The 26759-nt window shown below is 46.4% G+C and overlaps 2 protein-coding genes across 4 annotated transcripts in view; one reads left to right on the top strand and one right to left on the bottom strand.

Moving 5' to 3' along the window:
• The window catches only part of Szt2 (seizure threshold 2 homolog (mouse)), a 49025-nt gene extending 29136 nt beyond the window's left edge, over positions 1–19889 (bottom strand). For 2 of the 3 annotated variants that reach the window (XM_005410657.2, XM_005410658.2), the window contains exons 1-11: positions 19764–19889; positions 12454–12579; positions 11878–12051; positions 11413–11583; positions 7018–7149; positions 6071–6212; positions 5341–5447; positions 1880–2090; positions 1418–1588; positions 759–993; positions 465–594 (exon numbers count right to left, since the gene is read on the bottom strand). In XM_005410657.2, the coding sequence (XP_005410714.1) occupies positions 465–594; positions 759–993; positions 1418–1588; positions 1880–2090; positions 5341–5447; positions 6071–6212; positions 7018–7149; positions 11413–11583; positions 11878–12051; positions 12454–12579; positions 19764–19790 (1626 nt within the window). In that variant the 5' untranslated portion in view covers positions 19791–19889. Of the gene's footprint in view, positions 1–464; positions 595–758; positions 994–1417; positions 1589–1879; positions 2091–3324; positions 3446–5340; positions 5448–6070; positions 6213–7017; positions 7150–11412; positions 11584–11877; positions 12052–12453; positions 12580–19763 lie in introns of those variants that run through there. The other variant, XM_013507749.1, reaches the window with a different exon arrangement.
• Positions 19890–19900: 11 nt separating this feature from the next.
• Med8 (mediator complex subunit 8) lies at positions 19901–24949 on the top strand. The gene is made up of 7 exons (XM_005410661.2): positions 19901–19999; positions 21216–21334; positions 21976–22120; positions 22614–22754; positions 22944–23025; positions 23390–23638; positions 24773–24949. Exons 1-7 carry the CDS (start codon positions 19994–19996, stop codon positions 24835–24837), a joined length of 807 nt encoding a protein of 268 aa, XP_005410718.1. The 5' UTR covers positions 19901–19993; the 3' UTR covers positions 24838–24949.
• The last annotated feature ends 1810 nt before the right edge of the window (positions 24950–26759 follow it).

The raw sequence follows: 26759 nt of genomic DNA, 5'->3' as shown, positions 1-26759 counted from the left end.
GGAGGAATGTTGCTGAGGGAGGACAGGACTTCACGAAGAGGTCAGTGCACACTTATGTAGCCACATGTCCCAAGGGGCTGGGCTTCCAGTTGGGGACTGAGTATGAGGAGCAAGCTATGGTCTTCAGGGACACGATTCTTGGTGACTGGGGCTGTTTGGAAACAGATGAAGGTAGTTGGGGGAGGCCAGAGACTGCCACATGGAGATGGTGTGAAGGCCTTTCAGCCTGCTGGGATAGCACCACCTAGCCACCCTGCAAGATGTCAGATGCCTGCAGTCACTTAAAGACAGCCTCTCTTTTCAATCCTTCTCTGCTCCAGGGCCTTAAGAGGAGGAGACATGCTTTCAAGGATGAAGCTGAGGCTTCTGGCTTAGGTGCCTCTGACTTGGGAAGGAAGGAAGGTTCTGGGCTCCAGGTGCTGTGTGAGCTGAGCTGGGTCTGGGGAGGCATCAGTGCCACTCACCGGGGTGGTGGAGCCAGGCGGGATGTAGAAGAGCGGCACCCCACTCTTGGTGCTGTCTGGAAGCGTGAAATGCTCTGGCACTGAGGAGAATGACTGAAGGTGGGCTAACATCTGGTCTGTCTGGTTAATGCTGTAGAACAAAGGCCAAACCTAAACCACAGCTTGGGTGCAGTGGAGGGGGATCCCAGGGGACCAAGGAACCATGGACACAAGCTTGGTGCTGCGGGGGACTTCACAAAGCTGTCCCTCCACAAACAACAGGGGCATCACTCACCAGAGGGCAACCTCACATACCTCTGCAGTGTGTTCCAAAAACGGCGGATAACATGGGTACGATACAAGGAGCGAATGGGTTGCCTCAGTGCACAAGACACATCATGCAAAATGTCATAGCCGCCTTCCATTGTTACTTCCACCCGTGTCCCTCGCGGGCCCTCAGGCTCCAGGGGCCAGGGTGCCACAGCCACGTATTCAATGCGCATGTTGTGTTTCCATAGCAGCACCAGCTTCACCTCTAGCTGGGACCCTCCTTCAGGGGAAGCAGGAAGGCCAGTGAGGGTAGGCAGAGGATTCCAGGCCTATGAGTGAGTCTTGTCTACATGCCCCCATCCCTCCACGGAACTTAAGGCTGGCCAGAGGCTCCAAGCATGGTTCCAGAGGTTTTAGCCCTGGAGCCTGACAACTGCCTCCAACAGAAATTCATGGAGTACTCAGAAAACAAAGCCAAGTTAAAGAAGTCATAATCCCCTCAGCTACTTCACCTTAGGCAACACGATGAAACTGGAAAACTACACTGTAGGAGAACTAAGCCCTGGGGGCAACTAAAAGCCATCAAGCCAAGTCTCTTGCGGCGACACTCTTGTGCAATGTACAGGTGTCCTCTGTGTTCAGCGGGGATCCACCCACACACTTCTGAGACCTTTGACAAACAAGTGGGGCCTAGAGGCAGTTACCTTTGGCCAGAGTGACCTCTCGGATACTGTAGCCCTCTCTCAGCCGGACAGACACAGTGCTGACTAAGTCAGCCGGCACCTCCTTCTCAGTGTGCTTCTTTCGGCGCAAGGCTAAGGCAGGGTTGCTGCTTGCCGAGACCAGGTGCTCATTAAACAGGCGGTGCTGGGAGCCTGGAGGACACATTTGTTTATTTACTTTTTGTGTTTTGAGGCAGGGTCTCACTATGCAGGCCAGGCTTGAACTTGTAGTGATCCTCCTGTCACAGACTCCCAGGTGCTGGGATGACAGGTATGCACCCCCCTGGCAGAAGGACCCATTCATCAAGGGAAGAGTCTGTGTTAATATCACTGTGAGAGAACAGTGTCCATGCAGTCAGCCTCAGATTTTCAGTCCTCCCAAAGCCCAGCCTGTGTAATCTCTGGGTCCGTTCCATAGTCCCCTCCCCACCCGCCGCCGCTCACCGCAGTAATACTCCGGGTTCAGGGCTTCCCCACTGCGCAGGAAGGAGTAGAGCAGAAAGGCCCGGTGGTAGACAGTCAGACCCAGGCTGCCCGGTTCAGGCTCAGGACAAGTGGACAGATAGGAGCCAAATGTCGCCATTGCAATAAACTTCATCAGTTCCACATTGGGCACGTGGCCAAAACTGCAGTCATAAGAGTAAACTCCTCCCACCTGGAGAAAGTGAGTGAGCGCCTCACTAGTGGCACAAGAGAGGAACAGCAAGGAGACAGGATGGGGTGGGTGCTCCCAAGCCCTGGAGCACCATTCTCCAGGAAGAGACCACTGCTCGGCGCCTGTCCCTCCTTGAGCCCGTCTACCTGAAGCCCACGCCATCAAGCCCGTCATCTCTGCCCTTCTTCCTCAATATCACATATGCTCCTCTCTGTGAAAATGTGTGGCAACTGAAGCACTGGCTTCCTGTCATCCTCCTGAGAGACCAGTTTTCTCTAACAAGGTGCTTTTCAAACCTGAGGGTGCATCTGTAATTCCTGGAGGTTCTGTTAAAATGCAGAGGTCTGGCGTGGGGACTGAGCGTCTGTACTGCAGATGAGCTTTCTGGTGATTCTAACACTAAGGCTGGAGATCAATGGCTGGCAAACTACATATAACCCGAAGACCAAATCTAGCACATCGCCTATTTTTGTCAATAAATTTTAGAGAACACACCACACCCATGCACCCTATGTTGGTCTAGGGCTTTCACACTACCGTACCACAGAAGAGTCAAGTAGTTGTAACAGATGAGGAGCCCATAAAGCTTCAACACTTACTAGTTGGCTTCTGCAGAAAATGTCTATAGATTGCTCTAGACAACTTATTCCCTGGCCACTCAGTTTGTTTGTTTGTTTGTGTGTGTATGTATGAATGTATGTATGTATTATGTATTTATTTATTTGGTTTTTTGGAGACAAGGTCTCATTACGTAGTTGAGGCTGGCCTTGAACATACTATGTAGCCCAGGTTGGCCAACAGTTCACAAGGATCCTCCTGCCTCAGCCTCCCAAGTATTGCGATTACAGGTGTGTGCCATCACGCCCAGCCCACTCAGCTCTTAACACTTATCTCTGTTCCACTAACCTACATGGTGGCTACATACTGTCCCTCAGTGTCACTCAGAAAGAATTTACCTTTGCAATTCCTAATTGCCACATCCCACAGCCCTGTAGCTTCTTTCTCCCTGTCAGGGAGTGTCTGCCAGGCCTTCAGGCTCTGCTCGCCACTCTATCAATACCACCCTAACCTTTTCTAAACTCACCTGGACCCTACACTCACGCAGCTTCATAAACCTCGCTCTTAAATTCCTGGCCCACTTCACTTTTTTCTGCTTCTACTTCAAAACCCCAACTAGGACCACAATCTCTATGCTCCTTCAACCAATGGGGGCCAAATGGAGAAATATGCATACAGTTGTGTAGGCTGACGCCACATCAGAGCATGACAGTCCATCCATCTGCTCCTTCGGCTGTCCCTTCTTCCCAGTGCTGGCCTCCTTTCCTGACGGCATCTGCCATGTGTTACTTCATAGAGGAATCAGAGTGCTTGGCAGAACTGATCTTCTACCCTCTGGCTCAAAGAAAGAAACAACATTTGCCTGTTCTCAAAGAACCCTTCAAACTGTTTCTAGAGCCGACGCCCGCCTGTCAAGTTAGGGCCTTTGCTGCATCAGGCTTCCTTTCATTTCCTTACTTTCCAACCCTTCTTCACTATGGCCCCTCAGAATCATGCTTCAGTCTCTAGCTTAAACAATAAAACCAACCCAAACAGCACAAACATCCTTCTTCCCCCCGTACTTCCCTTTAGCTACCATTCTCCCTCTCATTCCCCACTTAATCTGAACAGCCAAATTTCTTGTATCAACACTTATCTCTACTTCCTTCTCGTCTACCCACTCCTCAATCCACATCAATCATTGCACTCCTCACTTCTTCACTGAAATGGCTCTGAAAAAGATCCCTGTGGCCTCCTAATCACCAAACCCAAAAGGCACTTTTCACTCCTTATGCTGTTTGATCTTTCTGCTGCATCTTGCCATGTTAGGGACTCCTTTTTCCAAACCCCTGACATTAGAATCTTTCTTTCCTGGTAGGGCCCTCTTCCTATGAAAGACTTTTAAACATTGATCTTCCCCAAGGCTCTTCAGGGACCCTTTCTCAGTTACCATCTGTAGCCTGACAAATCTTAAACCTCTGTCTCTTGACTACTGTTGTCTCCTGAGTCTCCTATCCAAATGAAACTGCCACAAACAGCAGACACTTATTATGTAATTCTACACTATGCCCTGCACTTTAAATGCATCATCTGCACCCAATAAGGCAAGTCCTCTTATCATCTCCATTTACAATGAACCCAATCTATAGCTCTGCCCCATGTCAGAGAGGTAATAAGGAGTCGGGACTCAGCCCAGGCATGACTAACTCCAAAGCATGATCTTAACTGCTCTACTGTGTCAAATCACAGGTACCCCAAACACCATGTGCACAAACCTGAGTTCACCATCCTGTCCTCCCTCTACTCCAACTGCTTCTCTTCCTGTTTGCTTTGCCTGCCATCCACTTATCACTGAAATCAGAAGCTTGGACTCATCCTTAACTTCTTTCCCCCTCAAGTGCTCACATGCTCCCCTGTCTTGCTGATCATAGGCCATACTGATGCTAGCCTTCATTTTCTTTCTCCCTGTCTCTCTTTTCTCCAGTATTTTGGTGATGGTGTATCATTACACAGTTCAGGCTGGCCTTGACCTCACTACACAGCCCGGGCCTGCCTCGAACTCCCAAGTGCTGTTATTACAGGCACGCTCTTCCACATCAGGCAATTTTCTTAATCTTCCTACCCCTAGCTCCCTTGATCCTCTCACCTGGGCAACTGCAATGAATAGTTTCCCTGTCTCCCCTCAGTAAGACTGATCTCTGTAACATAAACTTGAGACTTTTCTTCCGCATCACCCACAGAATTCTGCTTCAATTCCTTATCACAGTACAACCAGCCCTTCACACTTCAGTATGGTTACCCTTCCAGGCTCGCTTCCATAACTCCGGCCTCCTGTCCTATAGTCTATGAGCCAGTTTAGCTGCGGGTCCCTGAATACGCTCCCTCCTCTTTGCTAACACTAGCTTGAGCTGGGTTTTCTGACCCTTTCAACCAAAACAATTAACTTAAATAATGGTGTACATGGGACAGACCAGACCTGACTCAGACTTCAAATTCCTCTTTCTTCTTCCTGTAACGTGTCTCCAATCCTAAGGAAAGGCGACAAAGGTAAGAGTTCTCTCCTACCACTACCTGCCTCTAAGCATGATACTTTTCCCCCAGGTAATGATGTCACCAGCTTCACTTGAGAAATCCTGCCCACAAGAAAGTAAGTGGCCACACCTGGCTTTGTGAGACACTTCACTTCCTCCCCTCCTTCCCATAAAGTCCTCACCTGCACAAAGGAACAAGCCACAGTGCCACTGCGAAGCTGGTTCAGCAGTGTTTCACAGACAGCAACATCAGGAACACTGGTCACTCCATCTGTGATCACAATGACACCTGAAGCAGGGAACAAAAGACTCAGGCTGAACACGCTGGCCAGGCCAAGGTCAGAGGGAGGCAACCAACTGGAGAGGCCTTGGAGACTTCAGCGTTCACCCACCGATGTGCTTTATAAACCTCAAACACCTTTCCTTTGCCCTCACCTTCCTATTTATTCCTCTTTGTGGTACTGGGGGCTGAACCCAGAGGCTCCTGCATATCAGGCAAGTACTTTATCAATGAGCTATATCCCCAGTCTTTTGGTTTTTAAACACTATGAGACAAAGTTTCACTAAGTTCTCTAGGCTGGCCTTGAACTTGTGATCTTCCTGCCTAAGCCTCCCAAGTAGCTGGGACTATAGGCGTGTGCCACCATGCCCACCCGGCTGCTTCCTCTTGATGTGTGAGATCAGTCTCCCCAGGTGATATCCTTGGAGCTCCACTCCTTCCTCTAGGGTCCCCTAATGGTTATCAGAGCTGAGGGTACTTGAGATATGTACTAGCCCACACCTGCATTTGGAAAAGAAGGAAAGAGTCCCTTCCTGGGGCCCACTGTTCCAGGGGAACCTCTATTTCGCCAGTATCATCCCCAATCTTCCTACATCCATTTCCCCATCCCCCCAAATATTCTTTTTACTAACCTGCACTAGAGTTTGAGGGCAGTAACTGCAGTGCCAAGATGCCCTGACGAATCATACTGACCAGCCCAAGATCAGCTGTCACCATGGAGACTCCCACCTTCCGGCCGAGGGGCTCCCCTGAGTCTGGGGACTGGTCTTCTGCCTGGTCCCAATGTACAAAAAAGACAGAATGAGGAAGATGGCATTATTGTCATAGCAACTGTCCACAACAAAACCATAATTTATGTTTTCTTCTCCTTGTACACGGCAGGCACATGTTCTACCCCTGAGTTATAGCCCCAGCCCCAAAACCACAACATGTAGCCCCGTACTGCCCAGGCCAGGCACACCTAGTCCTGTGAGGACCCCAACTCCCTTACTCTGCAGCGGGGCTCTGTGTGAACCTTGGATGAGGAAGGAGCCACACCAGATGAAGCATCAGGCTACGTAGAGCCTGTCCCATATTTCCCATCACTGACCACACAGTCTCTGTGAGGAAAAGTGCGCAGCGGTCCCCAACCATTATGAAATAATTTACGATCAATCAGATTACAAACCAGTCATCAGGCACACAGAATTGCCATTTGTCTGGCCAAAATCATGGGACAGAGTATTCCAGGGAGCCTAAACAGCTTTATCCCTGACTAGCTAACTAGAGATCAAAGCCATGCATGATCATCTTCTCAGACCTATGGGGGAAGAAGACCCAGGACTGAAAAAACACAAGCAAATGGCCTCCATATTTTCTCTCAGCAGGAATCTTTGGGGAACGCATGTGAGTCACTGTCCTCCAGCAGGGGCCTGACCACAAGTGTTCACCAGCGTACCTGTCCCTGGCTCACTCTGCCCCTCGTTCCTAGGCTTTTTCTGCCCTCTTTCCCCTCTCTAGTTGCTTATTCCTCTTTCTGGCCTCCATCCTCAGCTGCCCTCTTTCTGAGTGGCTTCTGTCCACGTTCTCCCCGACATACTTGGCTCTGGGGATCATACTGCTGCTGCAGCATGGTGGCCACCTTATCCTCAAAGAGGCAGAGCTGCTCATACACCTGCTGCAGAAACGCCTCCCGCTGCGAAGGGTCCAAAAGGCAGCCTTGTACCAGCACCTGAGAAAAGGAAGGGAAAGGCTGAGATAGGACGGTCAGGGCGGCACTGGACACTGTATCTCTGCTTTCTCCAGGTACACTGTGGTCCGGTGCAGGACCCTGGCCATTTGTCACTTTAATCCAGGGTCACAGCCTTCCTTTGCCTCTGGCCTCTACCTTGGGCTTCCGCAACCTCCCACATGGGGGTGCTGTAAGACTTTCCAGTTCCTTAGGCGAGGCCACCTGTAAATTGTCCTAGCTCAACCTGGCAAACCTTTTTTTATTGTTAACTCACACGTTTTTATTCTTTTTGATTTCTAAGTATAGTATACACAGAAGCTGTTGGGTTTTCTATTTTTTTTTTTTTTTTTAAGCTCAACAGCCTCCTCTTATTCCCCCAGTGAATGCTCCCTGCGTCTCCTTATCCTCAGCAGGCAGCTTGCGCTCCCTCCTCACACAGCAAAAAGTCAGGTCATCAAGAACTTCCAGCTGGCCGGTGGCTGGGGGCAAAAGCCTGTAATAACCCCAGCAGTCAGGAAGCTGAGCCAGGAGGAGCACTGTGAGTCCAAGGCCAGCCTGGGCTATGCAGAAAGTTTAAGGCCAGCCTATACTACACTGCGCAAAACAAACCGCCAGCTGACCCTACTAGCGTGTACTACCCTCCCCACCTCTCTGAAAATTACCCTCCAGGCTCTGAAGAAAGGGTTTTCTTCTCCTCTTTTGCCCTACGGCCAGTCTCTCCATCTTACCTCTAACCTTTTGTCCCCCTACTAGCACCTCCATTCTCTCGGCACAGGCTCCTGTCCCACGCACACAGGCCCAGCAGCCTTTGTGGTGGCACTCAGAGCTTCACCCTTCTGTCCCTGTCACAGCCCTACAACCTGTCCCACATGTCCGCTTTTCTCCCTGACCCCCGCCCTCCTTCGAACAGCTTCTTCATTCTCTATCGGGTCACTGTCCACTCTATAAGCCTGGGAGAAGACAAGCGGGAACACAGAAATCGCAGAACTGGAGCCACAGAAAGATGTGAAAAATGCTCGTCTCTGTATTGTTTAGCAGAGTAAAATGTGGTGCAATCAAACCTGCTGAAGAAGCTGGCTAAATATATTGAGATGAAATAGGATAAAATACTAAGTTGTCATTAAAAAGCACAAAAGACTATTTTGTAACATGTAATTATGCCTACATTATTAAAAAGCACATGAAGCCATGCTCTGGAATGCACCTGATGGTTCTCCTCTCTTTGCATGGAGAACGATGAGGGAGAGCAACACACACTTACTAGACTACAAGGAAATTCCACAAAACGTTAACGCTAGTTTTTCGGGAGTATTAAATTATGGGTGAGTTTTGGGTTTTCTTCATTTTCTTTATTTCTTTTTGAATACTCAGGTTTGAACCCAGGGCCTTCACCACGACCTACATCTCCAGCCCTTTTTATTTTTATTTATTTTAAGAAAGGGTCTCACGGGGCTGGGGATTTAGCTCAGTGGCACAGCGCCTGCCTGGCAAGCGTGAGGTCGTGAGTTCGATTTCTGGTACTGGAAAAAAAAAAAAAAAGAAAGGGTCTCACTAAGTCGCTACATTGCCCAGATGGGGCTTAAATGTGTGACCTTCCTGCATCAGCCCCTCAAAGTGCTGAGATTATAACTGTGCAACACCACACCAGGCTTTTTCTTTATATTTCAATATTGCTTTTAAGGAACATGTATTACAAATGAAATTTAACTGTTTTCTTTTTAGAACAATACGATACATCTTTTTTATTTTCTTAAACCTCACTAGTACATGTTTGCAGTACACAATGATTACGTTCCTCAGGGGCGAGTTGGCAGGATACATCTTGAAGGACTACAGGAAAATGTGGGGCTAACTCAGGGCTGACAAGTCACCCTGGGGCTAACCTATGGAAGTCTCCGCCTTCCTTACAGTGGCTGTCTGGGTTCAGGCCTCATCCTTTCTCTATGGTGCAATAATCTGCCTGCTCCCACATCCAGACTTTGTTTCCCAACCCATTTTCCACACTGGCCACAAATAAGTGTGCTCTTCCTTGTGTACAAACCTGATCTTGTTACTGTCCACTCAGGACTTTCGGTGCTGCGCCACTACCTATGGTTTTAGCACATGGTAGTAGGGCAGCACTGGTTTTAACAGCTAACATTTTGCACATTTTCTAAGTGCCAGGCACTCTTCCAAGTGTTTGACAGGTATTAATTCAATCGCCATATACTACAGGTGCTGTTAATACTCAATTAAAAAAAGATCCAGGTGTACAGAGTGAGGTTCAAGTAACTTGTGGAAGGGCACAGAGCTAATATGTGGCACATTTGCCTAAGGGCACACTGCCAGAGGCAAACACAGGCAAAGATCCAGGGCTATTAACCACCACACTGAACTCCTCTATAAAATAAAGGACAAACTTCTGGCATGACATTTAGCCTTTTGTGACTGCCCCCCACTTGGGTCTCCAGTCTCTTCTTTACTACTGTCTTCCCATATTCCCACTTTACTCTCTTAAAACCGAGTAACACACACCGTCCTAAAACACCTGTCATTGAGACGCAGGCTTCTGCTGGTGCCTCTGTTTGGAGAGGCCACTTACTCTTCATTGGGTGGTTAACCTCAATTCTTTCTTCATGACTCAGGTCAAATGCTGCTTCATCTAAGACTACCTTGCTGCTGTCCAGGCTTGGCTGGATGCTTCCTCTTGGTGTTTCCACAGCACCCAAGTCAAACTCATCAGTGCTCTTATCACATTCAACTGAAATTACCTCCTTTAATATCAGCCTCCTGCTCTAAACTCTCAACTCCTCCCGTCAGGACAGGATGAGGTCTGACTCATCTGTGTCTCTGCAACCTAGCCTGGCCCTGGCATAGATCAAGCTTCAGTCAGTGACTGTCAAGTGGAACCAAGTTTTGAGCGATTACCTAACACCCAGGCTCTGCCCACCTTGCCTCTCCGGCCTGCAGGGCCTGGCCTCTGTCTGGAGATGTGGCCCACCACCACCAGGCTAACAGCTGTAGTAGAAGAGCACATTAAACTCAGACAGAAAGCTGGCAGTCCCTGCCCTTGCACCTGGTGTGCACCAACTGTGGTGTTTCAGACCTTTAGCTGCTACTCCTGACATCCATCTCTCAAGCAAATGTGATGGCTAAGGTGACAGTATAGCCATCAAGCATAGTTTCAGGGCAAGCCCCTACCAATGAGTAGAAGGTGGTTACAAGTAAGTGAGGGAAAACTGGGCCAAGGCTTATCTAAGCCCAAAACAGATATTCCAGTCTCACACTTGGCCATCACCCAAAAGGAGTGTCTTGTGAGAGGCTGCCTGGGCGGTGGATAAGCCCTGCAATTATCTACATGGTCGGCATTCCACCCAACAGTTCCCAGGACCCTCAGGGGAAAAGACCTTTCTCTGTCCTATAAAGAAACTATGTTTTGAGTATTTGTAATATTTCAAAATCACAAATCCATTCCAAAGGATCTGCTCCTGGGGGTTGTACCAGGAATCAGCATACCGGAAACCATCTGTTAGAACTAAAGGAGGTGGGTAGGGAAAGGAGGGAATGGACATCCAGGAGCCAGAACCAAAGAGATTCATAGGAGGAGTGAAAAGGCATTTGTTCAGTCAGTGCTGACTGAGCTGGAGTACATGGGGAGGTTCCTTAAAATCAGAGGAATGGGGTCTTTCGAAGGGGTGAGGGGCTCATGGGAATGACTAGGAAACAGATCCAAGAAGCTAGCAGAGCTGGGGACTCAGGTACAAAAAGGAGTGACAGGAACAGGACTGGTTGGTTGACTGTCAGAAACTTCCAGGTAGGGCCCATCTTTTGGCTGGCCTCAGCCCTCTATTTTTTTGTTTTTTGATTTGGTTTTTTTTTTTGTTTTTGGTTTTTTTCTCTGGTACCGGGAACCGAACTCACGACCTTGCGCTTGCCAGGCAGGCGCTTTTTGCCGCTGAGCTAAATCCCCAGCCCCTTTTTTGTTTTTTGAGACAGGGTCTCGCTATCTAGCCCAGTCTGGCTTTGAAGTCAAGGCAATCCTCCTGCCTCAGCCTCCTGAGTGCTGGGATTACAGGTATGCACCCCCATCCTGGCTGCCTCAGTCACACTGAGTGAAGAGGAACTGTCTTGGGCTGCATATACAATATATAATACAGTTACTGTAGACAAGTAACGAAGCTTCTCTATTTTTTATATTTGTTATTATAATATTTTAAAAAAGAGGGCAAGCAGCCTGCAGGCTGGACACGCCTAAAAGGGTACAACCTTGTAGAGAGACAATACCTGGTGGGACTGGAGGCCAATAATGGAGGAGTAGGCCTGGATAGTCACGTAGATCTCAGGCTGGAAGTCGATGCAAGATCCAGGCACTCGGAAGGGCCGGAGCAGCCCACCTAGGCAGCGGGAGAGTGCATGGAAAACTTCATCAAACAAGATCTCCCCCGTGGAATCATCCTGAAGGCAATACAGATAAAGAGCTGTCAAAGGTGTCCAAAGGCAGTTCCTTAAGCAAAGGTCCAAAACAAGCAGCTGCCATGGGTCAGCATGAGCCTTATCTTATGACTGATTACATGGTCAAATACACTGCCACAAATGCAATGGGATTCTCTCTGTATGCTCGCCATTCCTTTGAAAGTCTGTCTTCTTCCCGCAGTGGGAGGCCGGAATCTGCTTCTACCTTTCCCAGACCCTGTTCTCTCCTTCTCCCCGCCCCATTCTGCCACCCACTGGTGCCCTCCAACCACTTACCACAATGCTAGTGGACGGACTAAGGTCTAGCTCAATGACAAATCGATACTGCCAAGCCAGGAAGGTGACCCGTGTGGAAGGTACGAGGAGGAATGGCCTTGGGACCACTGGTTCATCTGGCTGCCACCCAGGAGGCAGGACGCTGAGGACTTCCAACTCCTGCTCAGACTGAAGCTGACAATTAAGACGGAGAAAAAAAGGAAAAGGTCAGGTACGGGCCACCACTTTCTTTCCTGAGTCACTTGGCCACTTAGTAGCCAGGAGGTTGTATAAAAGGCACCTAACCTCTTTAAGCCTCAGTGCCCTCATTTGTAAAATAGAAATAATCCTAATACCAACCTAAAGTGCTGTTGTGTAGATCAAGAGAAGTCATGCAGATGAAAGTGCGCCTGGGACCTGTGTTCTACACCCAATGTAACCAGCCACTGGCTCCACCTCCCATAAACCAACCCCATGCTCTTCACCCCGTTATCGGGAAAAGGTATTTAACAAATTTCCCTTGGTAAATCATCCTGTGGACAAAGTCACTTGCCGCTTCTCGACTTACAGCCCATCTCTCCTGTCTCTAGGCCTCACCAGTAACTCCTGAGGTGTGGCCTGCACAGTCTGATGCAGGTGATTGAGGAACCAGGCCAGGCGAACATTTCGGGAGATTCGATAGTCCTTTTTCATTAACAGGAACACCTGCCCAGCTTCTTCCACCTAGGGGCAGAGACATTAATTCGGTAGGAAACACAAAGCACTGAGTTCCCAGTAGATGCAGCTCCTATGTGAGTGACCTCCCGGAGAGCTCACTCTGAGAGGCAAGCAGCACAAGTGAGGTCTATTCCAGCCACCACACCAAGATTCCTAACCAGGCATTCCTAACTGTCTGTTCCCACGCCCTTTACAGACTTCAATGATATATGACCTTCCTTTGTCATGTTTCCACAAATGTTTATGTGAGCTTCCCCTATCAACTAGCAACTTTTTTTTTTTTTTGAGACAGGATCTCCCTATGTAGTTCAGGTTAGCTTTGAACCCACTGTGTAGCCCAAACTGGCCTTGAACTCTCGGCGATCCTCCTGCCTCAGCCTCCTGAGTGCTGGGATTACAGGCATGTACCACCACACGCAGCTCAACTAATAACTCTGGAGGGCAGGGATTATGTTTGTTTTATTTTTTGCGCCTTTGTACTTGGCAAATGGATTCAAACATGATACCCAATATGTGATACCCTACTATGTCATACCTGCATGCCAGACAAGTTCCTTTTTAAAAAAAATTTTTTTTTGTAGTACTAGGGATTGAACTCAGGGCTTCACTTAAAGCTATATTTCCGTCCTGTTTTTGAGACGGGGCACACTAAGTTGTCCAGGCTGGGCTTGAACTTGCAGTTCTCCTACCTCAGCCTCTCAAGAGTGCTGTGGATGCAGGCATGTGCCACCACGACAGGCCCTCCCAAGTCTTGAGCACAGCAGGCTCTAAAGAAATCATCAGAGTGAACAGAAAACCTCCTAAGCAAGCACTCCAAAACCAAACCTCTGTGGGCACAGTCTCCACTTGCTCATCTCTCCGTTGTCACCAGCCTAGTTCCGTCCTGCACTGCCTCATAGGTGCTCACTTCCACAGTGTTCTAGCAAGCATTAAATCCCTTGTCCTTCCACTATACAAATCCTGCACAAAGCTTGACTCGGGATCAATGTGACATGCTCCTTTGTGTATACATACAAAACATGACAGGTGTATTCTGACAGGAAAAAAAGTGACACTCTGCCACCAGTGCCAATTCCAGCAGTCCTTTACCAGTCCACCGACTTCTGCCTGATCAGCAGCCTTTCAGAGCCCCACCAGAGGTTTTCCTGTTTTCCAACTCCCGCAGCCCCAGCAGACAAACGTGCTCACTGTTCCCAGAGGAAATGAGCAGCAACTGGCCTGAGCTTCCCCATGTCTTCCTTCCCTTACTCTTGTTGGACTAAACAGATCACACATTTCTCCTCCGTGTCCCTGACTGGTAAGGGGAGGATACCAGCTGCAAGGACTGAAGAGAGGGCGGTAGAAGAGAAATGAACAGAAGTCAATGACTGCCTGTTGAGAAATATGATGTTGAAAAGTAAAAAACTGTTCTTCCTAAAACACGGAAATATGCACAGAGAAGACACTGAAAAAGCTCCCACAAAGCAGCAACAAAAAGTGTGGACAGCAGAGAGGCAATGTCCCAGAATGCAGAAAAATCTCTCTTCTCCAAGATAAAAGACAAGCATAAAATAAAACCAGAAGCAAATACTGGGAAACGGCAAAGATGGAAAAAAAAAAAAAAAAAAGAGAGAGAGAGAAACTCACATCTATTGAACATCTAAAAGATATTCAACAGTACTCTGTGGAGGTTAAGTGCAAAAATGGCAGATTCATAGCCTGGATTTGGATCCCAATTCCACCACTTACTAGCTGTGAGATCGCGGAAAAGGTACATAGTCTCTTTAAGTCTCAGTATCTTCATCTGTAAAATGGAAATAATCCCAATACCAATCTAAAGTGCTGTTATGTGGATTCATGGAAATCATGCAGATGAAGTGTTCAGCCCAGTGCCCGGTACTTAGTAAAAGCAAATAAAAGCTAACTACTAGACTACCACCAGGTGCTATATTAGGTCTTTAAGTAGGTAAGTTTGTTCAGTGTTTTTTTTAGTCTTTTTTGAGACGGGGTTTCCTTAGGCAGTTCAGGCTGGACTTGAGCTTACTTTGTAGCCCAGGCTGGCCTCAAACTGGCAATGATCCTCCTGTCTCACTCAGCCTCCGGAGTGCTGGGGTTACAGGTGTGCACCACCACACCTAGCAGTTCATTCAGTATTTATGGTAAAACATGTAACAGGATACTCAAGTCCAAAAGAGTCAACTAAGTACTAAGTGATAGGTATAGGGATCAGAAATCAAACCAAGGCCTGATGCGCACATCAAATGATAAGCAAAGCTCATTGACTGCGAGTGACAAATAGCTAAACTGGAGTGTGTTATCCATTTCTCTCTTAAGAGCAGGAAAACACAAAACTTTAGACAGTGATGAAAAGGAACAAGGTGGGGTAAGAGGCAGAAAGGGTGCTTTGACAAAACTGGGGAGGTAAAGAAACAATGTACTGATATGATGTGACTCTGCATTATTTTGTGTGGTCCCTTTCACATCTAAAACCACACCTTGGGAAATACTAAATTCTACTACCCTGTTTTATACTGTGTTAAAGTAGGCTCTGGCTAAGAGTTTAGGTTTATCTTGAGAGTAAGGTCAAGCTACTGCAGGGTTTCAGCAAGACAGTAATAGTATGGTCTACATTTTTAAAAAAATTATTTTTCTCTTCTGGCTACGTGGTTAGAATGGCCCTCTGAGAATCAGAGGGGATGACAGTGGTCTAGATCAGAACTACTCAAAGTAGCCATTCTGTGAACTATTTGAAACTGACCCCCAGTTAGATAAGCAGTTGCAGCAGTATGCAAAGCCATAATTGAGAAAGTCTTCTAAGGGGGAAAAAACAAAAGTCAGCTGAATTAAACAGTGAGTTTAGTTGGATTTTAAGAGGTTATCAGATGGAACAGACCAGAACTAGGCAAGCTCTTAAGGATACAATGGAGGACATTGTATCCTTTGTCCTTATAATGGAAGATAAAACTATTAATCAAATAATCTAACTGCTGTATGACTACAAAATGAGTAACACTCCAAAGGATAAGAATATGGCTCTATGATAGCAAGTAACAAAAGTAGTCTGACTTAGGTTAGAAATACTAACGATTGAGCAGGGTTATTATTAAGTGAAGAGGGAACAGGGTAACCCAGAGGAAGGAGGGCAGAGACGAGCTCTACGCTTTCTTCAGATTAGTAGTTAGCAGGTGCTAAATTTTACCTCTGTACAGCTTCCATTTCACTACCACACCCTGGTATTGTGAATGACACACTGCCTTATCCAAGGCTAAACTGACGTCTAGGATATCTATTAGTTCTTACAGCATCTACCTTCTTGAACCAAGGAATACCTGCTTACCTTTCTTATAACATTTCCCCAACATCTGGTTCTTCAGTGTTGACAACTACATTTCCAAAGCCTGCTAAGTTCTCTTCACATTCAAGGTGTACTTTATCAGAACCAGGAGACTTAACAATTTAAGCAGCGAGAATGGTGTTTTGCAAAGTGGAATTCAAGGACCAGTTACATCAGAACCACTTGAGTTGCTAGATAAAATGCGCAATGGGTTCCTGGACACCACCACAGGCCTCCGGCGATCTACATTTTAACAAGCTCCTCAAGCGATTCCTCCCTATTACTACTTAAGAGCCCTGGCATTCCTTGTTTTCAGTGTCCACACTCACACCAAGCTTTAAATCCCTCTGGAGTCTGAAGTACGATATTCTTGGAGTAGCGAGGCAAAGACAAAGCCTGCTTTGAATCCAGATTCATATCCTGCCTCTTACTTTTTATCACAGTGCTTGTAGTTAGGTTGCTTAAATTTTCCAGGCCTCAGTTTCTTCTTGATAATGTGGATAAGAATATCTTTAGAGGGATGTTGTTGCAGATGGCATTGTTACTGCTGGCAACAATGCCACAGGAAGGCTATCATTCTTTAGAATATTTATTGAGGCCTATATACCATTTATCCCACGATAAATAAACCATTACCAGGCACTGTGCTTGCTGCACAGCAGCTAAACCAGAATGCATCAAACGTGGTCTCATCAATTTGTTTTCTGGGTTTTGGACCTGCCCGTTTAAGGCCTGAACTATTTTTTGAGCTTTCTCTAACCTGTGTTGTCTTCTGTTAACAAACCCCCACTAAATAACATAACACAGCCCTGCCATCCTCCTGAATATCAGGAGTCTCCTTACCATTACACTTACATCAAAGTCCTAATCCTCTAGCCTGGCCTCAAGCTGAATCCTCTCCAGCATTAACTTTTGCCAATCCCTTCACCACGCAGATAAGAGCACCTACTCTAGTGTTAGGGCACCTAGGACCAAATCCTGGTTCTGCTGCTTATTAGCTACATGGCTTTGGTGCAGACTTAACCTGTGCCTCGGTTTCTTCATTGGTGAATTGGGATAATTACAGTGTCTATTTCATGAGGATTTGATGAGTATTACACAGTAAACATAAATGTCATTTTCTGAGGCTTCCTGATCCATGCCACCCCAGTCTCTGAAAGAAGTAGGTTAAACACCCTGGGTAAATACTCTTAAACATCCTATTCATTTCTTTGCAGCATTTATTGTAATTCAATGTCTGTTTATCACAAAGATAAGGACCATGTCTGTCTTAACACTGGCCTGTCATGACCCTTATGGTTTGCACAATTCTGAACATTCATAAAATATCTTATGTAGCATTCATAAAATATCTTAAGTATCTGATGTCTACATAATTTTGTAAACCTGAGTCTTCCCAATTTTTCCCTCAAGGTTTTTTTTTGGAGGAGGTGGTACTGGAGGTTGAACCCAGGGGATCTCTATCACTAAACTACATCCAAAGTAGTTTTCTTTTTTTTTATTTTGGTCTTTCTAAATTGCCCAGGCTGGCCCTGAACTTGGAATCCTCCTGCCTCAGCCTCCTGAGTAGCTGAGACTATAACAAGCATGTGCTACCACTCTCTCCTGGGTTAACATCCTCTAAAAGCCACTTTTGTATGCGCAGGGACAGAACTACATTCTACCTTGAGATAAAATTTTTAGAAATGCAAATCAAGAACAAGTACAGACATTAGAGGTAGCTCAGTGGTAGAGTACTTGCCTAGCACAAGAGAGACCAGACCCTGGGTTTGATTCCTGGCACTGACTCAAAACAAAACAAAACTAGCAAATGCTTAACTTCCTGCTGTCACCTATTTCTTACTTCCTTATGTGGCCATTAAAAAAAAAAAATTAACATTATGTATGTGGCTTACATTGGATTTATACACAATAATATTATTTTATTTTATTCATTTTTTGAGACAGAGTCTATGTAGTTCAGGTTGGCCTTGAACTCACTATGTAGCCCAGGCTGGCTTTAAACTCTTGCTTCAGCCTCTCAAGTGCTGCAATTACAGGTATATGCCATGATGCCCTGCTACAACAGTATTATTAAGATCATCTGCCTAAAAGATGTGTTGGGCCTTCACATTAAGCTCTATCCCCAGCCCTTTAAAAAAATTTTTTTTTTTGTTGGGGCTTGGGGGGCCCCTTAGTTTCAGGTTCACCTTGACTTCCTTTTGTTGGACCCTTTTTTCAAATTCTTGAAAAAAAAAAAAGTTTTTTTTTTTTTTTTTTTTTGCAAATAGGAACGACACCAAAAGGTGGAGGGAAGAGGGAGGGAGAGAAGTAGAAGTGCAAATAAAAAGAACTAAGATTTATTATGTACAGTATCAACTCTCCAGGACGAATGTAACTGTCATTGCTGCATACATGCACCAATAAAAATAACAATTTAAAGAAAAGGTATGAATTCAAAGGCTTAGTAAATGCTTCAACTAATATGAATAAATTATAGGCATAGTTCATGTGAAGTGCTAAAATAGATAAGACACTGCTCAAATCCTATTAAGTTGATATTCCTTCTGACAAGGAAATGCTATGTGAACATTAAATTTCTGGAATTATTCTTTTCCCTTTACTCTGAGATATTTACTTGCCAGGCATACAGTAGACCCTTAATAAGTGTTAGCTTTTACTATCATTATTATTATTCCTGAGACTGGCAGTTATTTTTAACCAAGAACTGACACCTTGGTTGACTTAGGTAAGTCTTAGTCATACTTTAGAATTCTTATTTGAATTTAAACATTATATTTCAACTATTGTTACTCATTAAGTCCTTTGCTCCAAAATCATCTGAAATATTTATATTCCAGATACTATACATTTGCCATTATTGCTAATGTGTCGTTATTCTAAAATAAAGAATTTTAAAAATTTTGACATCGCTGTGTAATGTTACTACTCAGTAGCTCTGTGCCTGAGTTTTCTTGAGTGAAAAATGGGGACAGCGATGGTGTTTAGCATGGTGTCTGGCATGCGGTAAATGGTAAACAAGTCATGACCACTACTTGTGCGATCTGTATATCCCTCACTCATCCCAGCAGCTAGTATATTCTTTTATAATATTGCGCATCTCTATCCAAATCTGAGTTTTTGCGCAGGCTTCTAACTCCAAAACTCTGCCATTCCCCAACTGCGTATCCACAGATATGAGACCTCTTCGACTTCTCCGTTTTCTTCTCTGTCAAGGAGAATAAATACCATCCCCTTCCTTGCACAAGTCTGAGAGACACAATCTATATAAAGTTCCTTGCATGGGCCTTAGCACTTCACAGAGACTTCACACGCCCTCTCTGGCTTACTGCACGTGATCTTCACAACACACGACACATAACAAATATTGTATAAAAAAGGAAACTAGATCTGGGAAGTTAAAACATGCCTGCGGTTGCACTGGTAGATAAAAAATGATGGCGCCAATATCGAACGAGGTCTCCCTCCGATTCGAATGTTTTTTCATGAAACCAAAGCTGCTTTTCTAAAAGCAGCTGCAACTACATTAAGGCATCATGTTCACTGCATTTCAGTGTTTGGAGAAACGCAGAAACCAGCAAGGTTAGCATAACGCCGTGTTCTCCAAGGAAACTGCAACAAGGAATCAAAACACAGGTTTGTTACAACCCTACTATTAGGTCAAAAGGTCGGCGACACGGGCGCAATTTCAGTAAACAAAGCGAAGAATTTCTCCTCTAGGCTTCCAAGGAAAGTGCGGACCGTGGGGAAAACTTTCGATGATCTGGCCTCCGGGCTGGCGGGTCCCTGCAGAAGCTACGCCGGAGGACGCCACACCTGCCCTTCGGATCCTCCCCCTCGGTCTCGGGGCCCAGCGCGGTGCCCGCCCTGCCCTCACCTCCGGCTCCGCGCGCTCCGAGGCCATCACTCAGCCCTCCCGCGCCGGCCGGGCTCTAGGCAGGTCCACTCCTGACCTCTGACCTGGTTACCTCGGCGCCCGGCAGGAAACGGAAGTCGGTGGGAAGTCCGAGTTCTATGTGTTCTGATTGGCGGACGCAGCCCTCTTCCTGGCTCCAGGTGACTGAGAAACCGGAAGAGGAATTCGGGGTGGCAGCCTAGGCCGCTGCAATGCAGGTGAGAACCCGCATGGGCCTGCTGGCAGCTAGTAAGCTTCGGGTGTGAGGACCGAGAATGGGCTTGCTAAGACGAGCGAGGAGTTGCAGAGCCCACAGTTGTGAAAGGAAAGGAAAATGGGAAGGAAGAGGCGAGGTAGCTAGACCGGGAGCAGCGCCGGTGAGAGGTCAAGCCAGCCTGATGGGAGAGGCACAGACTCGGCTAAGTCGAGGCGATGAAGACAGCGCTGACTTGCTTGAGTGTGGAAAGGATCCAGCTGTCATCTGAGAGAGCTAGGTGCAGGCGAAGAAAGGATGGCTCAAGAAAGTGGCAGGCTAGCTCAGCCCGAGCTTGGCTGTTGGATGCAGATGTAATTGGGGATCAGTAATTAGAGAGAAGCCCGGGAGCAAAAAGGAATTGCGGGCCGCGGAGACCGAAGCTAAGCTGTTTATTATCCGAGAGTGTAGGTGCGAGCCAGGATCAAACCCTGACAGGCACGCTGTAAAGTTTGCAAGACTGTTTTGCACCATTCTGCCCAGCTTTGCTAAGGGTGAAGAAATAGAGCAAAGCTGGAGACCACAGATGATGGGAAGGAAATGCTTTGCAGACGTCCAGCATTTGAAATAGTTTTGTCTAGTGCACAGAAATGCGTGCAGGTTTTCTTGGTTTTGTTTTTCACTTGTCAGTTAGCTTCTTGCACCTAGTAGCATCTCAATAAAATATTTATGGATTAGCCGAGTGTATGAAAGAGGCTCAGAAATACAGAAATAAATGAGTGCATATTAAGTGAGCAAGAAGAAGGTTGAAGCATCAAATACTAAGGATAAATGAAGAGGTAAGGGGCCAGGCAGGGAGAGTGCTGAGATGGTATTCAGAGAAAGTTTCATCCATAGGCAGATTTTCCAGAGATTGTGTCCTTGACAAGAATAGGACCTCCTTTGACAGCAGAGGAAGACAGTGTGCTGGAGACTTGCTGAGGCGTTAGCCTGGTGATAGTCTCTCACGGATGGAGAGTAGGATGTGTCTAACACAGAGAAAAACACAGGAGTTAGGAGGTGATATGAGAAGGAATCTGTTGATAGGACTTGAGGTCGGGTGAACAGGTTGAAAGGTCTAAGGATGATGTAGTCTGTAACCTCAATACCAAAGATAGAAAACAATTTAACTTATTAGAGGTTCTTCTATATGTGTGCTATTCACATCTATTTGGGTAATCAACCTGTTCCTATTGGTGCAGAGAGAGGAGAAGCAGCTTGAGGCATCATTAGATGCACTGCTGAGTCAAGCGGCTGATCTGAAGAACTCACTGGGGAGTTTCATTTATAAGTTGGAGAACGAGTATGACCGGCTGACCTGGTAAGGGTGGTGGGGCAAGGATGGGGGGGGGCAGGACCAGACCTCCTGATATAGCTGTACATTTCTATTGATGTAGCTGTTTATCTCTTGCAAACATCTTTGATTTGGAAAGTGCCAGGTTGCCCAACATTTGATAGGTGAAGTATGGTTTATGACTGCCATGACAAAGAAATAGAGAAATGCCCAGTTTCACAACCCATGTTGTTCTTAGCTTTTAATTCTTACCCTTTAACTTCTCTGGCAAGGAGGTCCTACTTAGTGAGTCTCTTTGCACAGATGTGGCTGAGTCTTAGACCCAACCTACTCTAAAGTGGTGGCTACTGTTTCTAGGCTGGGAAGGAAGCTTTTAAGCAGTTTCTGAGTTTTTAATTGTAACAGTCTATTCATGGTTCCTATTTTGCCATTATTCACCCCATTTGAACTGTGACCTGCCTTTTTTCACACCATCTGTGCCAGAAACTGAAAATGTGTCCCTGTTTCCTCACCCGATCATCCCTGTCAGCCAGTTTAGTTCTTGCTAGGCTAATCGTAGTGCTCTAAGTCTTGGGGGTGAGTCTGCGTAGTTTTATCCTGTAGGACCTTTTAGAGGTTAGTTTACATGGAAGGAGTGAAACGTTCTGACAGCTTCTTACCACCCCCAGGCCCTCTGTCCTGGATAGCTTTGCATTGCTCTCTGGACAGCTGAACACTTTGAACAAGGTCTTGAAGCATGAGAAGACACCACTGTTCCGTAACCAGGTCATTATCCCTCTGGTGTTGTCTCCAGACCGAGATGAAGATCTCATGGTAAGAAGAGAAAAGGGTACAACTTGGGAAATAAGTTCTTATGTAAAAGCACAGTCTTGAGCACAGTTGTTGGTTAGGAATGCTAGAAGTTCTGAAGGTAGGGTAATATGTGACAGTAAAAAGCAAGGGCTGCATTTTGGAGGCCTTGGTTTTTGTCCTTCTGGAAGCAGGGGAGCCACTCCCAAATAGTACTGTAAAAACCCTAAGTCCTTGTGTCACCAACACAAGGACTCTTCTCTTCCATTATCTATCTCGAAAAGAGGTCCTTTTGTGACCTTATCTCTTCAGTTTTTGATGAAAATGTCCCAGAGAGAGAGAGGGGAGTTTAATTTTAAGCAAGTTTGAAATAAGCATGTGAGAAGATAGAAGTCACAGATGAGGTGAAGGGCATCTAGGGTAGCTTGGTGTTGTGTCTCAGGTTGTTTTCCCTGAAAGTAAACTGTTCGGATCTTCTTGGAGTGCACGGTACGATGAAGTAAGCTCTGTGTTACAGCGGCAGACCGAAGGACGAGTGCCCGTTTTCAGTCATGAAGTGGTCCCTGACCATCTGAGAACCAAACCTGACCCTGAAGTTGAAGAGCAGGAGAAGCAGCTGACAACAGATGCTGCCCGAATTGGTGCTGATGCAGCTCAGGTTAGACCCAGTCACTGCTCTGTTGCCTGTCCCCATCCCATCATGAGGAGCAAGACATTACTACTCCTGTGTAGTAGAGCTGTATAGTTGGTTCCACCTAAGTTGCCTCTGGAAGAGCAAAGGCAGAAACCTCTCCATAATCACTTTCAGCTGAGCTAATCGCTGAACTAATGTGTGTGTGTTTTACAGAAGCAGATCCAGAGCTTGAATAAAATGTGCTCAAACCTTCTGGAGAAAATCAGCAAAGAAGAGCGAGAATCAGAGAGTGGAGGTAGGTTGCAGTTGGTGGCAAAGCAGAGGGAGAGGTGTATAAGACCATCGGAATAGTAGTGGTGGTTTGGGTAGGCAGTGAAGTAAAGACATAAGAATGAACTGCTTAGGAAAGGGTTTCCATCCATACTGTTAGCCTTTTGTATTTAATGTCAGCCCTGGAACAGGTAGAGGAAACAGACAGAATGAAAAAGAAGAATACAGAGATGGACTTGAGGGTCTTCTGGCTCTTCCTCTGGGATATGAGGAAGTCTGGCTGTTGCTGAAATTAGAACTCCAAGTCCTGGCAGTGGTCACAGGTCCTGCAACTGCCAGGTTCAGTTCAAGGCCAGACATATACTAAAGGGTCTGCACTTTCTCTTCAGGTCTCCGGCCAAACAAACAGACCTTTAACCCTGCAGACACCAATGCCTTGGTGGCAGCTGTTGCCTTTGGGAAGGGGCTGTCTAATTGGAGACCTTCAGGCAGCAGTGGGCCAGGCCAGCCAGGCCAGCCAGGAGCTGGGACGATTCTCACAGGAACTTCAGGACTACAGCAAGTACAGATGGCAGGAGCTCCAAGCCAACAGCAACCAATGCTCAGTGGGGTACAGATGGCTCAAGCAGGTCAACCAGGTAAGGTGGCAGGAGTTGCAGTGTAGCAGATTTTGAGCAGAGAAGTGAAAACAAGCTGGATTATCTGGCCCTGCAGCATCCCCAGACCTGGAGATGTCTCCATTTCTCCTTTTATGGCTCAGAAAACAATTTTCAGCAATAAAGGAACATCTCATCTGAGACTTTGCAACAGGTACCAGAGAGTGAGGAAAAACTTTGAGTAAAAGAAACTGCTCTTCGGCCAGCTGTGGTTGTGCACGGCTGTAATCCCAGTACTCGGGGAGTTGAGGCAGGGCGATCGCCGTGAGTTTGAGGGCAGTTTGGGCTACACAGTGAGTTCAAGGCCAGCATGAATTACAGAGTGAGACTATCTAAAAAAGACACACAAAAAACGAAAACAAAAAAAACTTTTGCCTTTCACCCCCACCTCAGACTTCTGTCTCAACTGTCCTATCCCATTTGCTCTGGTTTAGGTGTATGGTCCATGTTTCTTTTTAGGTAGAGAAATCAGTGGTCAGACCATAAAACTTTCTGCTAGGTGCATCAGAAATTAATAAGCAGGCCGTTTCCCAGGTTTACATGTAGTGTCCATGTCCTGTTTCTTGCTCTTGGCATCTTGCCATTTTTTGTGCTGGTTTTTACTAATTATGAAAACAACTTGGAGAGGTTTAGATGAGGGCGACTAGAAGAGCTATTTCTTCGAGGCCATCTAGAAAAGCACAACTAAAATAAGAGAGAACAGGGGCTGAAAATGTGGCTCAGTCATAGAGCTCTTGCCTAGCATGCACAAGGCTCTAGATTCAATCTCCAGCACCACAAAAACAAAAACCCACAAGAGAACATAATACTTTTTTACCTGTGACATTGAACAGGGAGTCACACGTGTTTAACTGTCTTTTCAGGGAGCAGATGAGCGGAAAAACATGCTGGGGCATATTCTGACTCCTTCCACTCATCTCTCAGGTCACCCTTTTCCTCCTAAACACGTACAGAGGGAGCTGGAGGAAGAACCGTACCTCTGGTCTGTGTCAGTCACATACCAGAGAGGTTTTGAGACGATAACATATAGGAGGAGAAAACCTAGGAGGCCATATTTCTAATTTATTGTCAAGATTTTGCCTTTCTTCAGGTGTCCTTTCTTTGTATTCCTTTTAGGCAAAATGCCAAGTGGAATAAAAACCAACATCAAGTCAGCTTCAATGCACCCATACCAGCGGTGAGTGACGATGGCAGCCTCCCAGGTGACCTTGGCAGAATTGAGCAGTGAAATTACGTTTTGCTCAAGGCTCGCTGACATGGGTACAATAAAAAGAGCACGGCTTTCAGCAACAGGCCCATCCCGACTCAACTGGTGACTAGCTCTGTGACCTTGGGAGGTGACCTAATTTTTCTGAGTTTTGTGAACCTTTTCTATCACTTGTAAATAGTTGTAATACCTACCTAGAGTTGTTATGAGGATTAATATGAGAAAGTGAATGTAAAACATTTAGCACAGCCTATGAAGTAATAGGTATTCAATAAAAGAAAGTCTCTGTAGCCACTTCTGTGCCTTGCCTTCCACAGTCCTTGATCCAGAACTTACTCTGCTTGTATACTGCTCTTGTCTGTGTGGTTAGCTGATGGGCACAGTGTCAAATAAGTCTGTGCTTATTTTGTGCTGCCAGAAACTATAGCAGCCTGTGTATCCTGGAGATATTGTTTCTGTAGGCCCTCCTACCCAGGTTTTCTTCATGCTGCTCCCCTTAAGCTGCAGGAGAGGAGGCTTCTGGGTGAGGTTAAACCGTCTACTTAGAGCTGGGCCTGTACTACTCTCCATCCTCTGGAAACGAGTTCACAGTTACTTAGGTAACAGTTTCCATCCTTTATCCCATCCTTACACACGAAGGAAAATGTCAAGGGGCTAACAGTTGGGTGATTTCTCAGGCAGTGGCTCTGGCAGGCAGAACGATATGAGAAAGGGTTTTTCTGTAGCATATGTAAAAGACCCTTCTTCCTCTGGGTTTATTTTTCTTAATTTTGGTGGGAGAGAGGAATTGCACTTAGTAGCATCTTTCACTGGGGTTTAGTTGTCCTCATAATAGTGGCTGGTTCCTCCACTCTGGCCAGGATGGCTTTCCTCCGTTTTATTAAGCCTGTCGCTCAAACAAGAGTCAAAGGCGTGGAGGAGGTGGGCAGCCTACTGTGACAAAGTTGAAGAGCAGAGTAGTTGGACAGTACCTGTCTCAAGAGTCCACTGTGGGCATGGGCAGGGGTTGAGTCAGCAGAAGTGGACCTAAGGGTTTCTTTATTAAATAAAGTTATTTAAATCGATATTCACTGGCTCAGGGTTGTCTCACAGCAATTTATGACAGAGCTGGTACGGGGATGAGAAACACTTTCAGTATTGCTGCAAGGCAATTCTAATTTGCTCTCTATAAATTAGTTCCTTATTTTTACTGAGCTTTGACCTAGAAACCCTGAGATTTCCTTCTTACTCATACCTTACAGCTGCCCCTTTTCTGTTCTCTTCTATTATGCACTGGTACTTTGGCCTTTGCTCAGTACCAGGCAATGTTCTGCCAGGCTGTGGCAGCAGAGGCTTGGAAAAGTGGTCCCAGATGTCACCTCTGTCCCTGTTCAGTCACGGCAAGGAGTGGTGTTCCACAAAGCTCTGATTGCCATACACGGCAGCAGGGGTGTCCTCTTACAAGCTCTGAGGCAATTCAGATCATTCCCTGCTTAAACAGTCTGACCCAGCAGCTGTTAGTCTTCTTGCCTCTTCCCTTCCCAAGTGGAACTGTCAGAGCTAACTGGGATATTGGGTAGAGCCCCAGGTGTAGTTCCCTAGAACTTGAGCAGCTTTTGGTGGCTGCTGTTCTTTGCTCCACCCCAGGTTTCTTTGTTGTCCCAGCCTGACACTGATTTCATTCCCTGTGTACTATTGAAATGGACTGTCTTCCCCAACAGGAATAAATCCGGGATATCACCTACATCTTGTGTACTTAAGCAAACACTCCGAATTCCAGGGATGCATGCACCTCAATATTTGTCACTCTGCACATACTCTTATTTTCATCCTACCTCAGAAAACCACCTGTGAGTGCACAGACCTCTTGCCTCTCCCACCTGGGGGCCCACACAACCCAGTGAACACAGTGGAGAG

This window comes from Chinchilla lanigera, unplaced genomic scaffold (genome assembly GCF_000276665.1).
Source record: "Chinchilla lanigera isolate Chin_1 unplaced genomic scaffold, ChiLan1.0 scaffold00136, whole genome shotgun sequence".
Lineage (NCBI taxonomy): Eukaryota > Metazoa > Chordata > Mammalia > Rodentia > Chinchillidae > Chinchilla > Chinchilla lanigera.
The sequence above is the reverse complement of the archived record's forward strand: the minus strand, read 5'-3'. Positions and strand labels throughout refer to the sequence as shown.

What these genes read in the sequence shown, in the direction of transcription:
- Med8 (XM_005410661.2), top strand. An exon ending in GAGTATGACCGGCTGACCTG is followed by an intron (nt 21,335 to 21,975) that starts GTAAGGGTGGTG and finishes TACCACCCCCAG; the next exon opens with GCCCTCTGTCCTGGATAGCT. An exon ending in GGCTCAAGCAGGTCAACCAG is followed by an intron (nt 23,639 to 24,772) that starts GTAAGGTGGCAG and finishes TATTCCTTTTAG; the next exon opens with GCAAAATGCCAAGTGGAATA.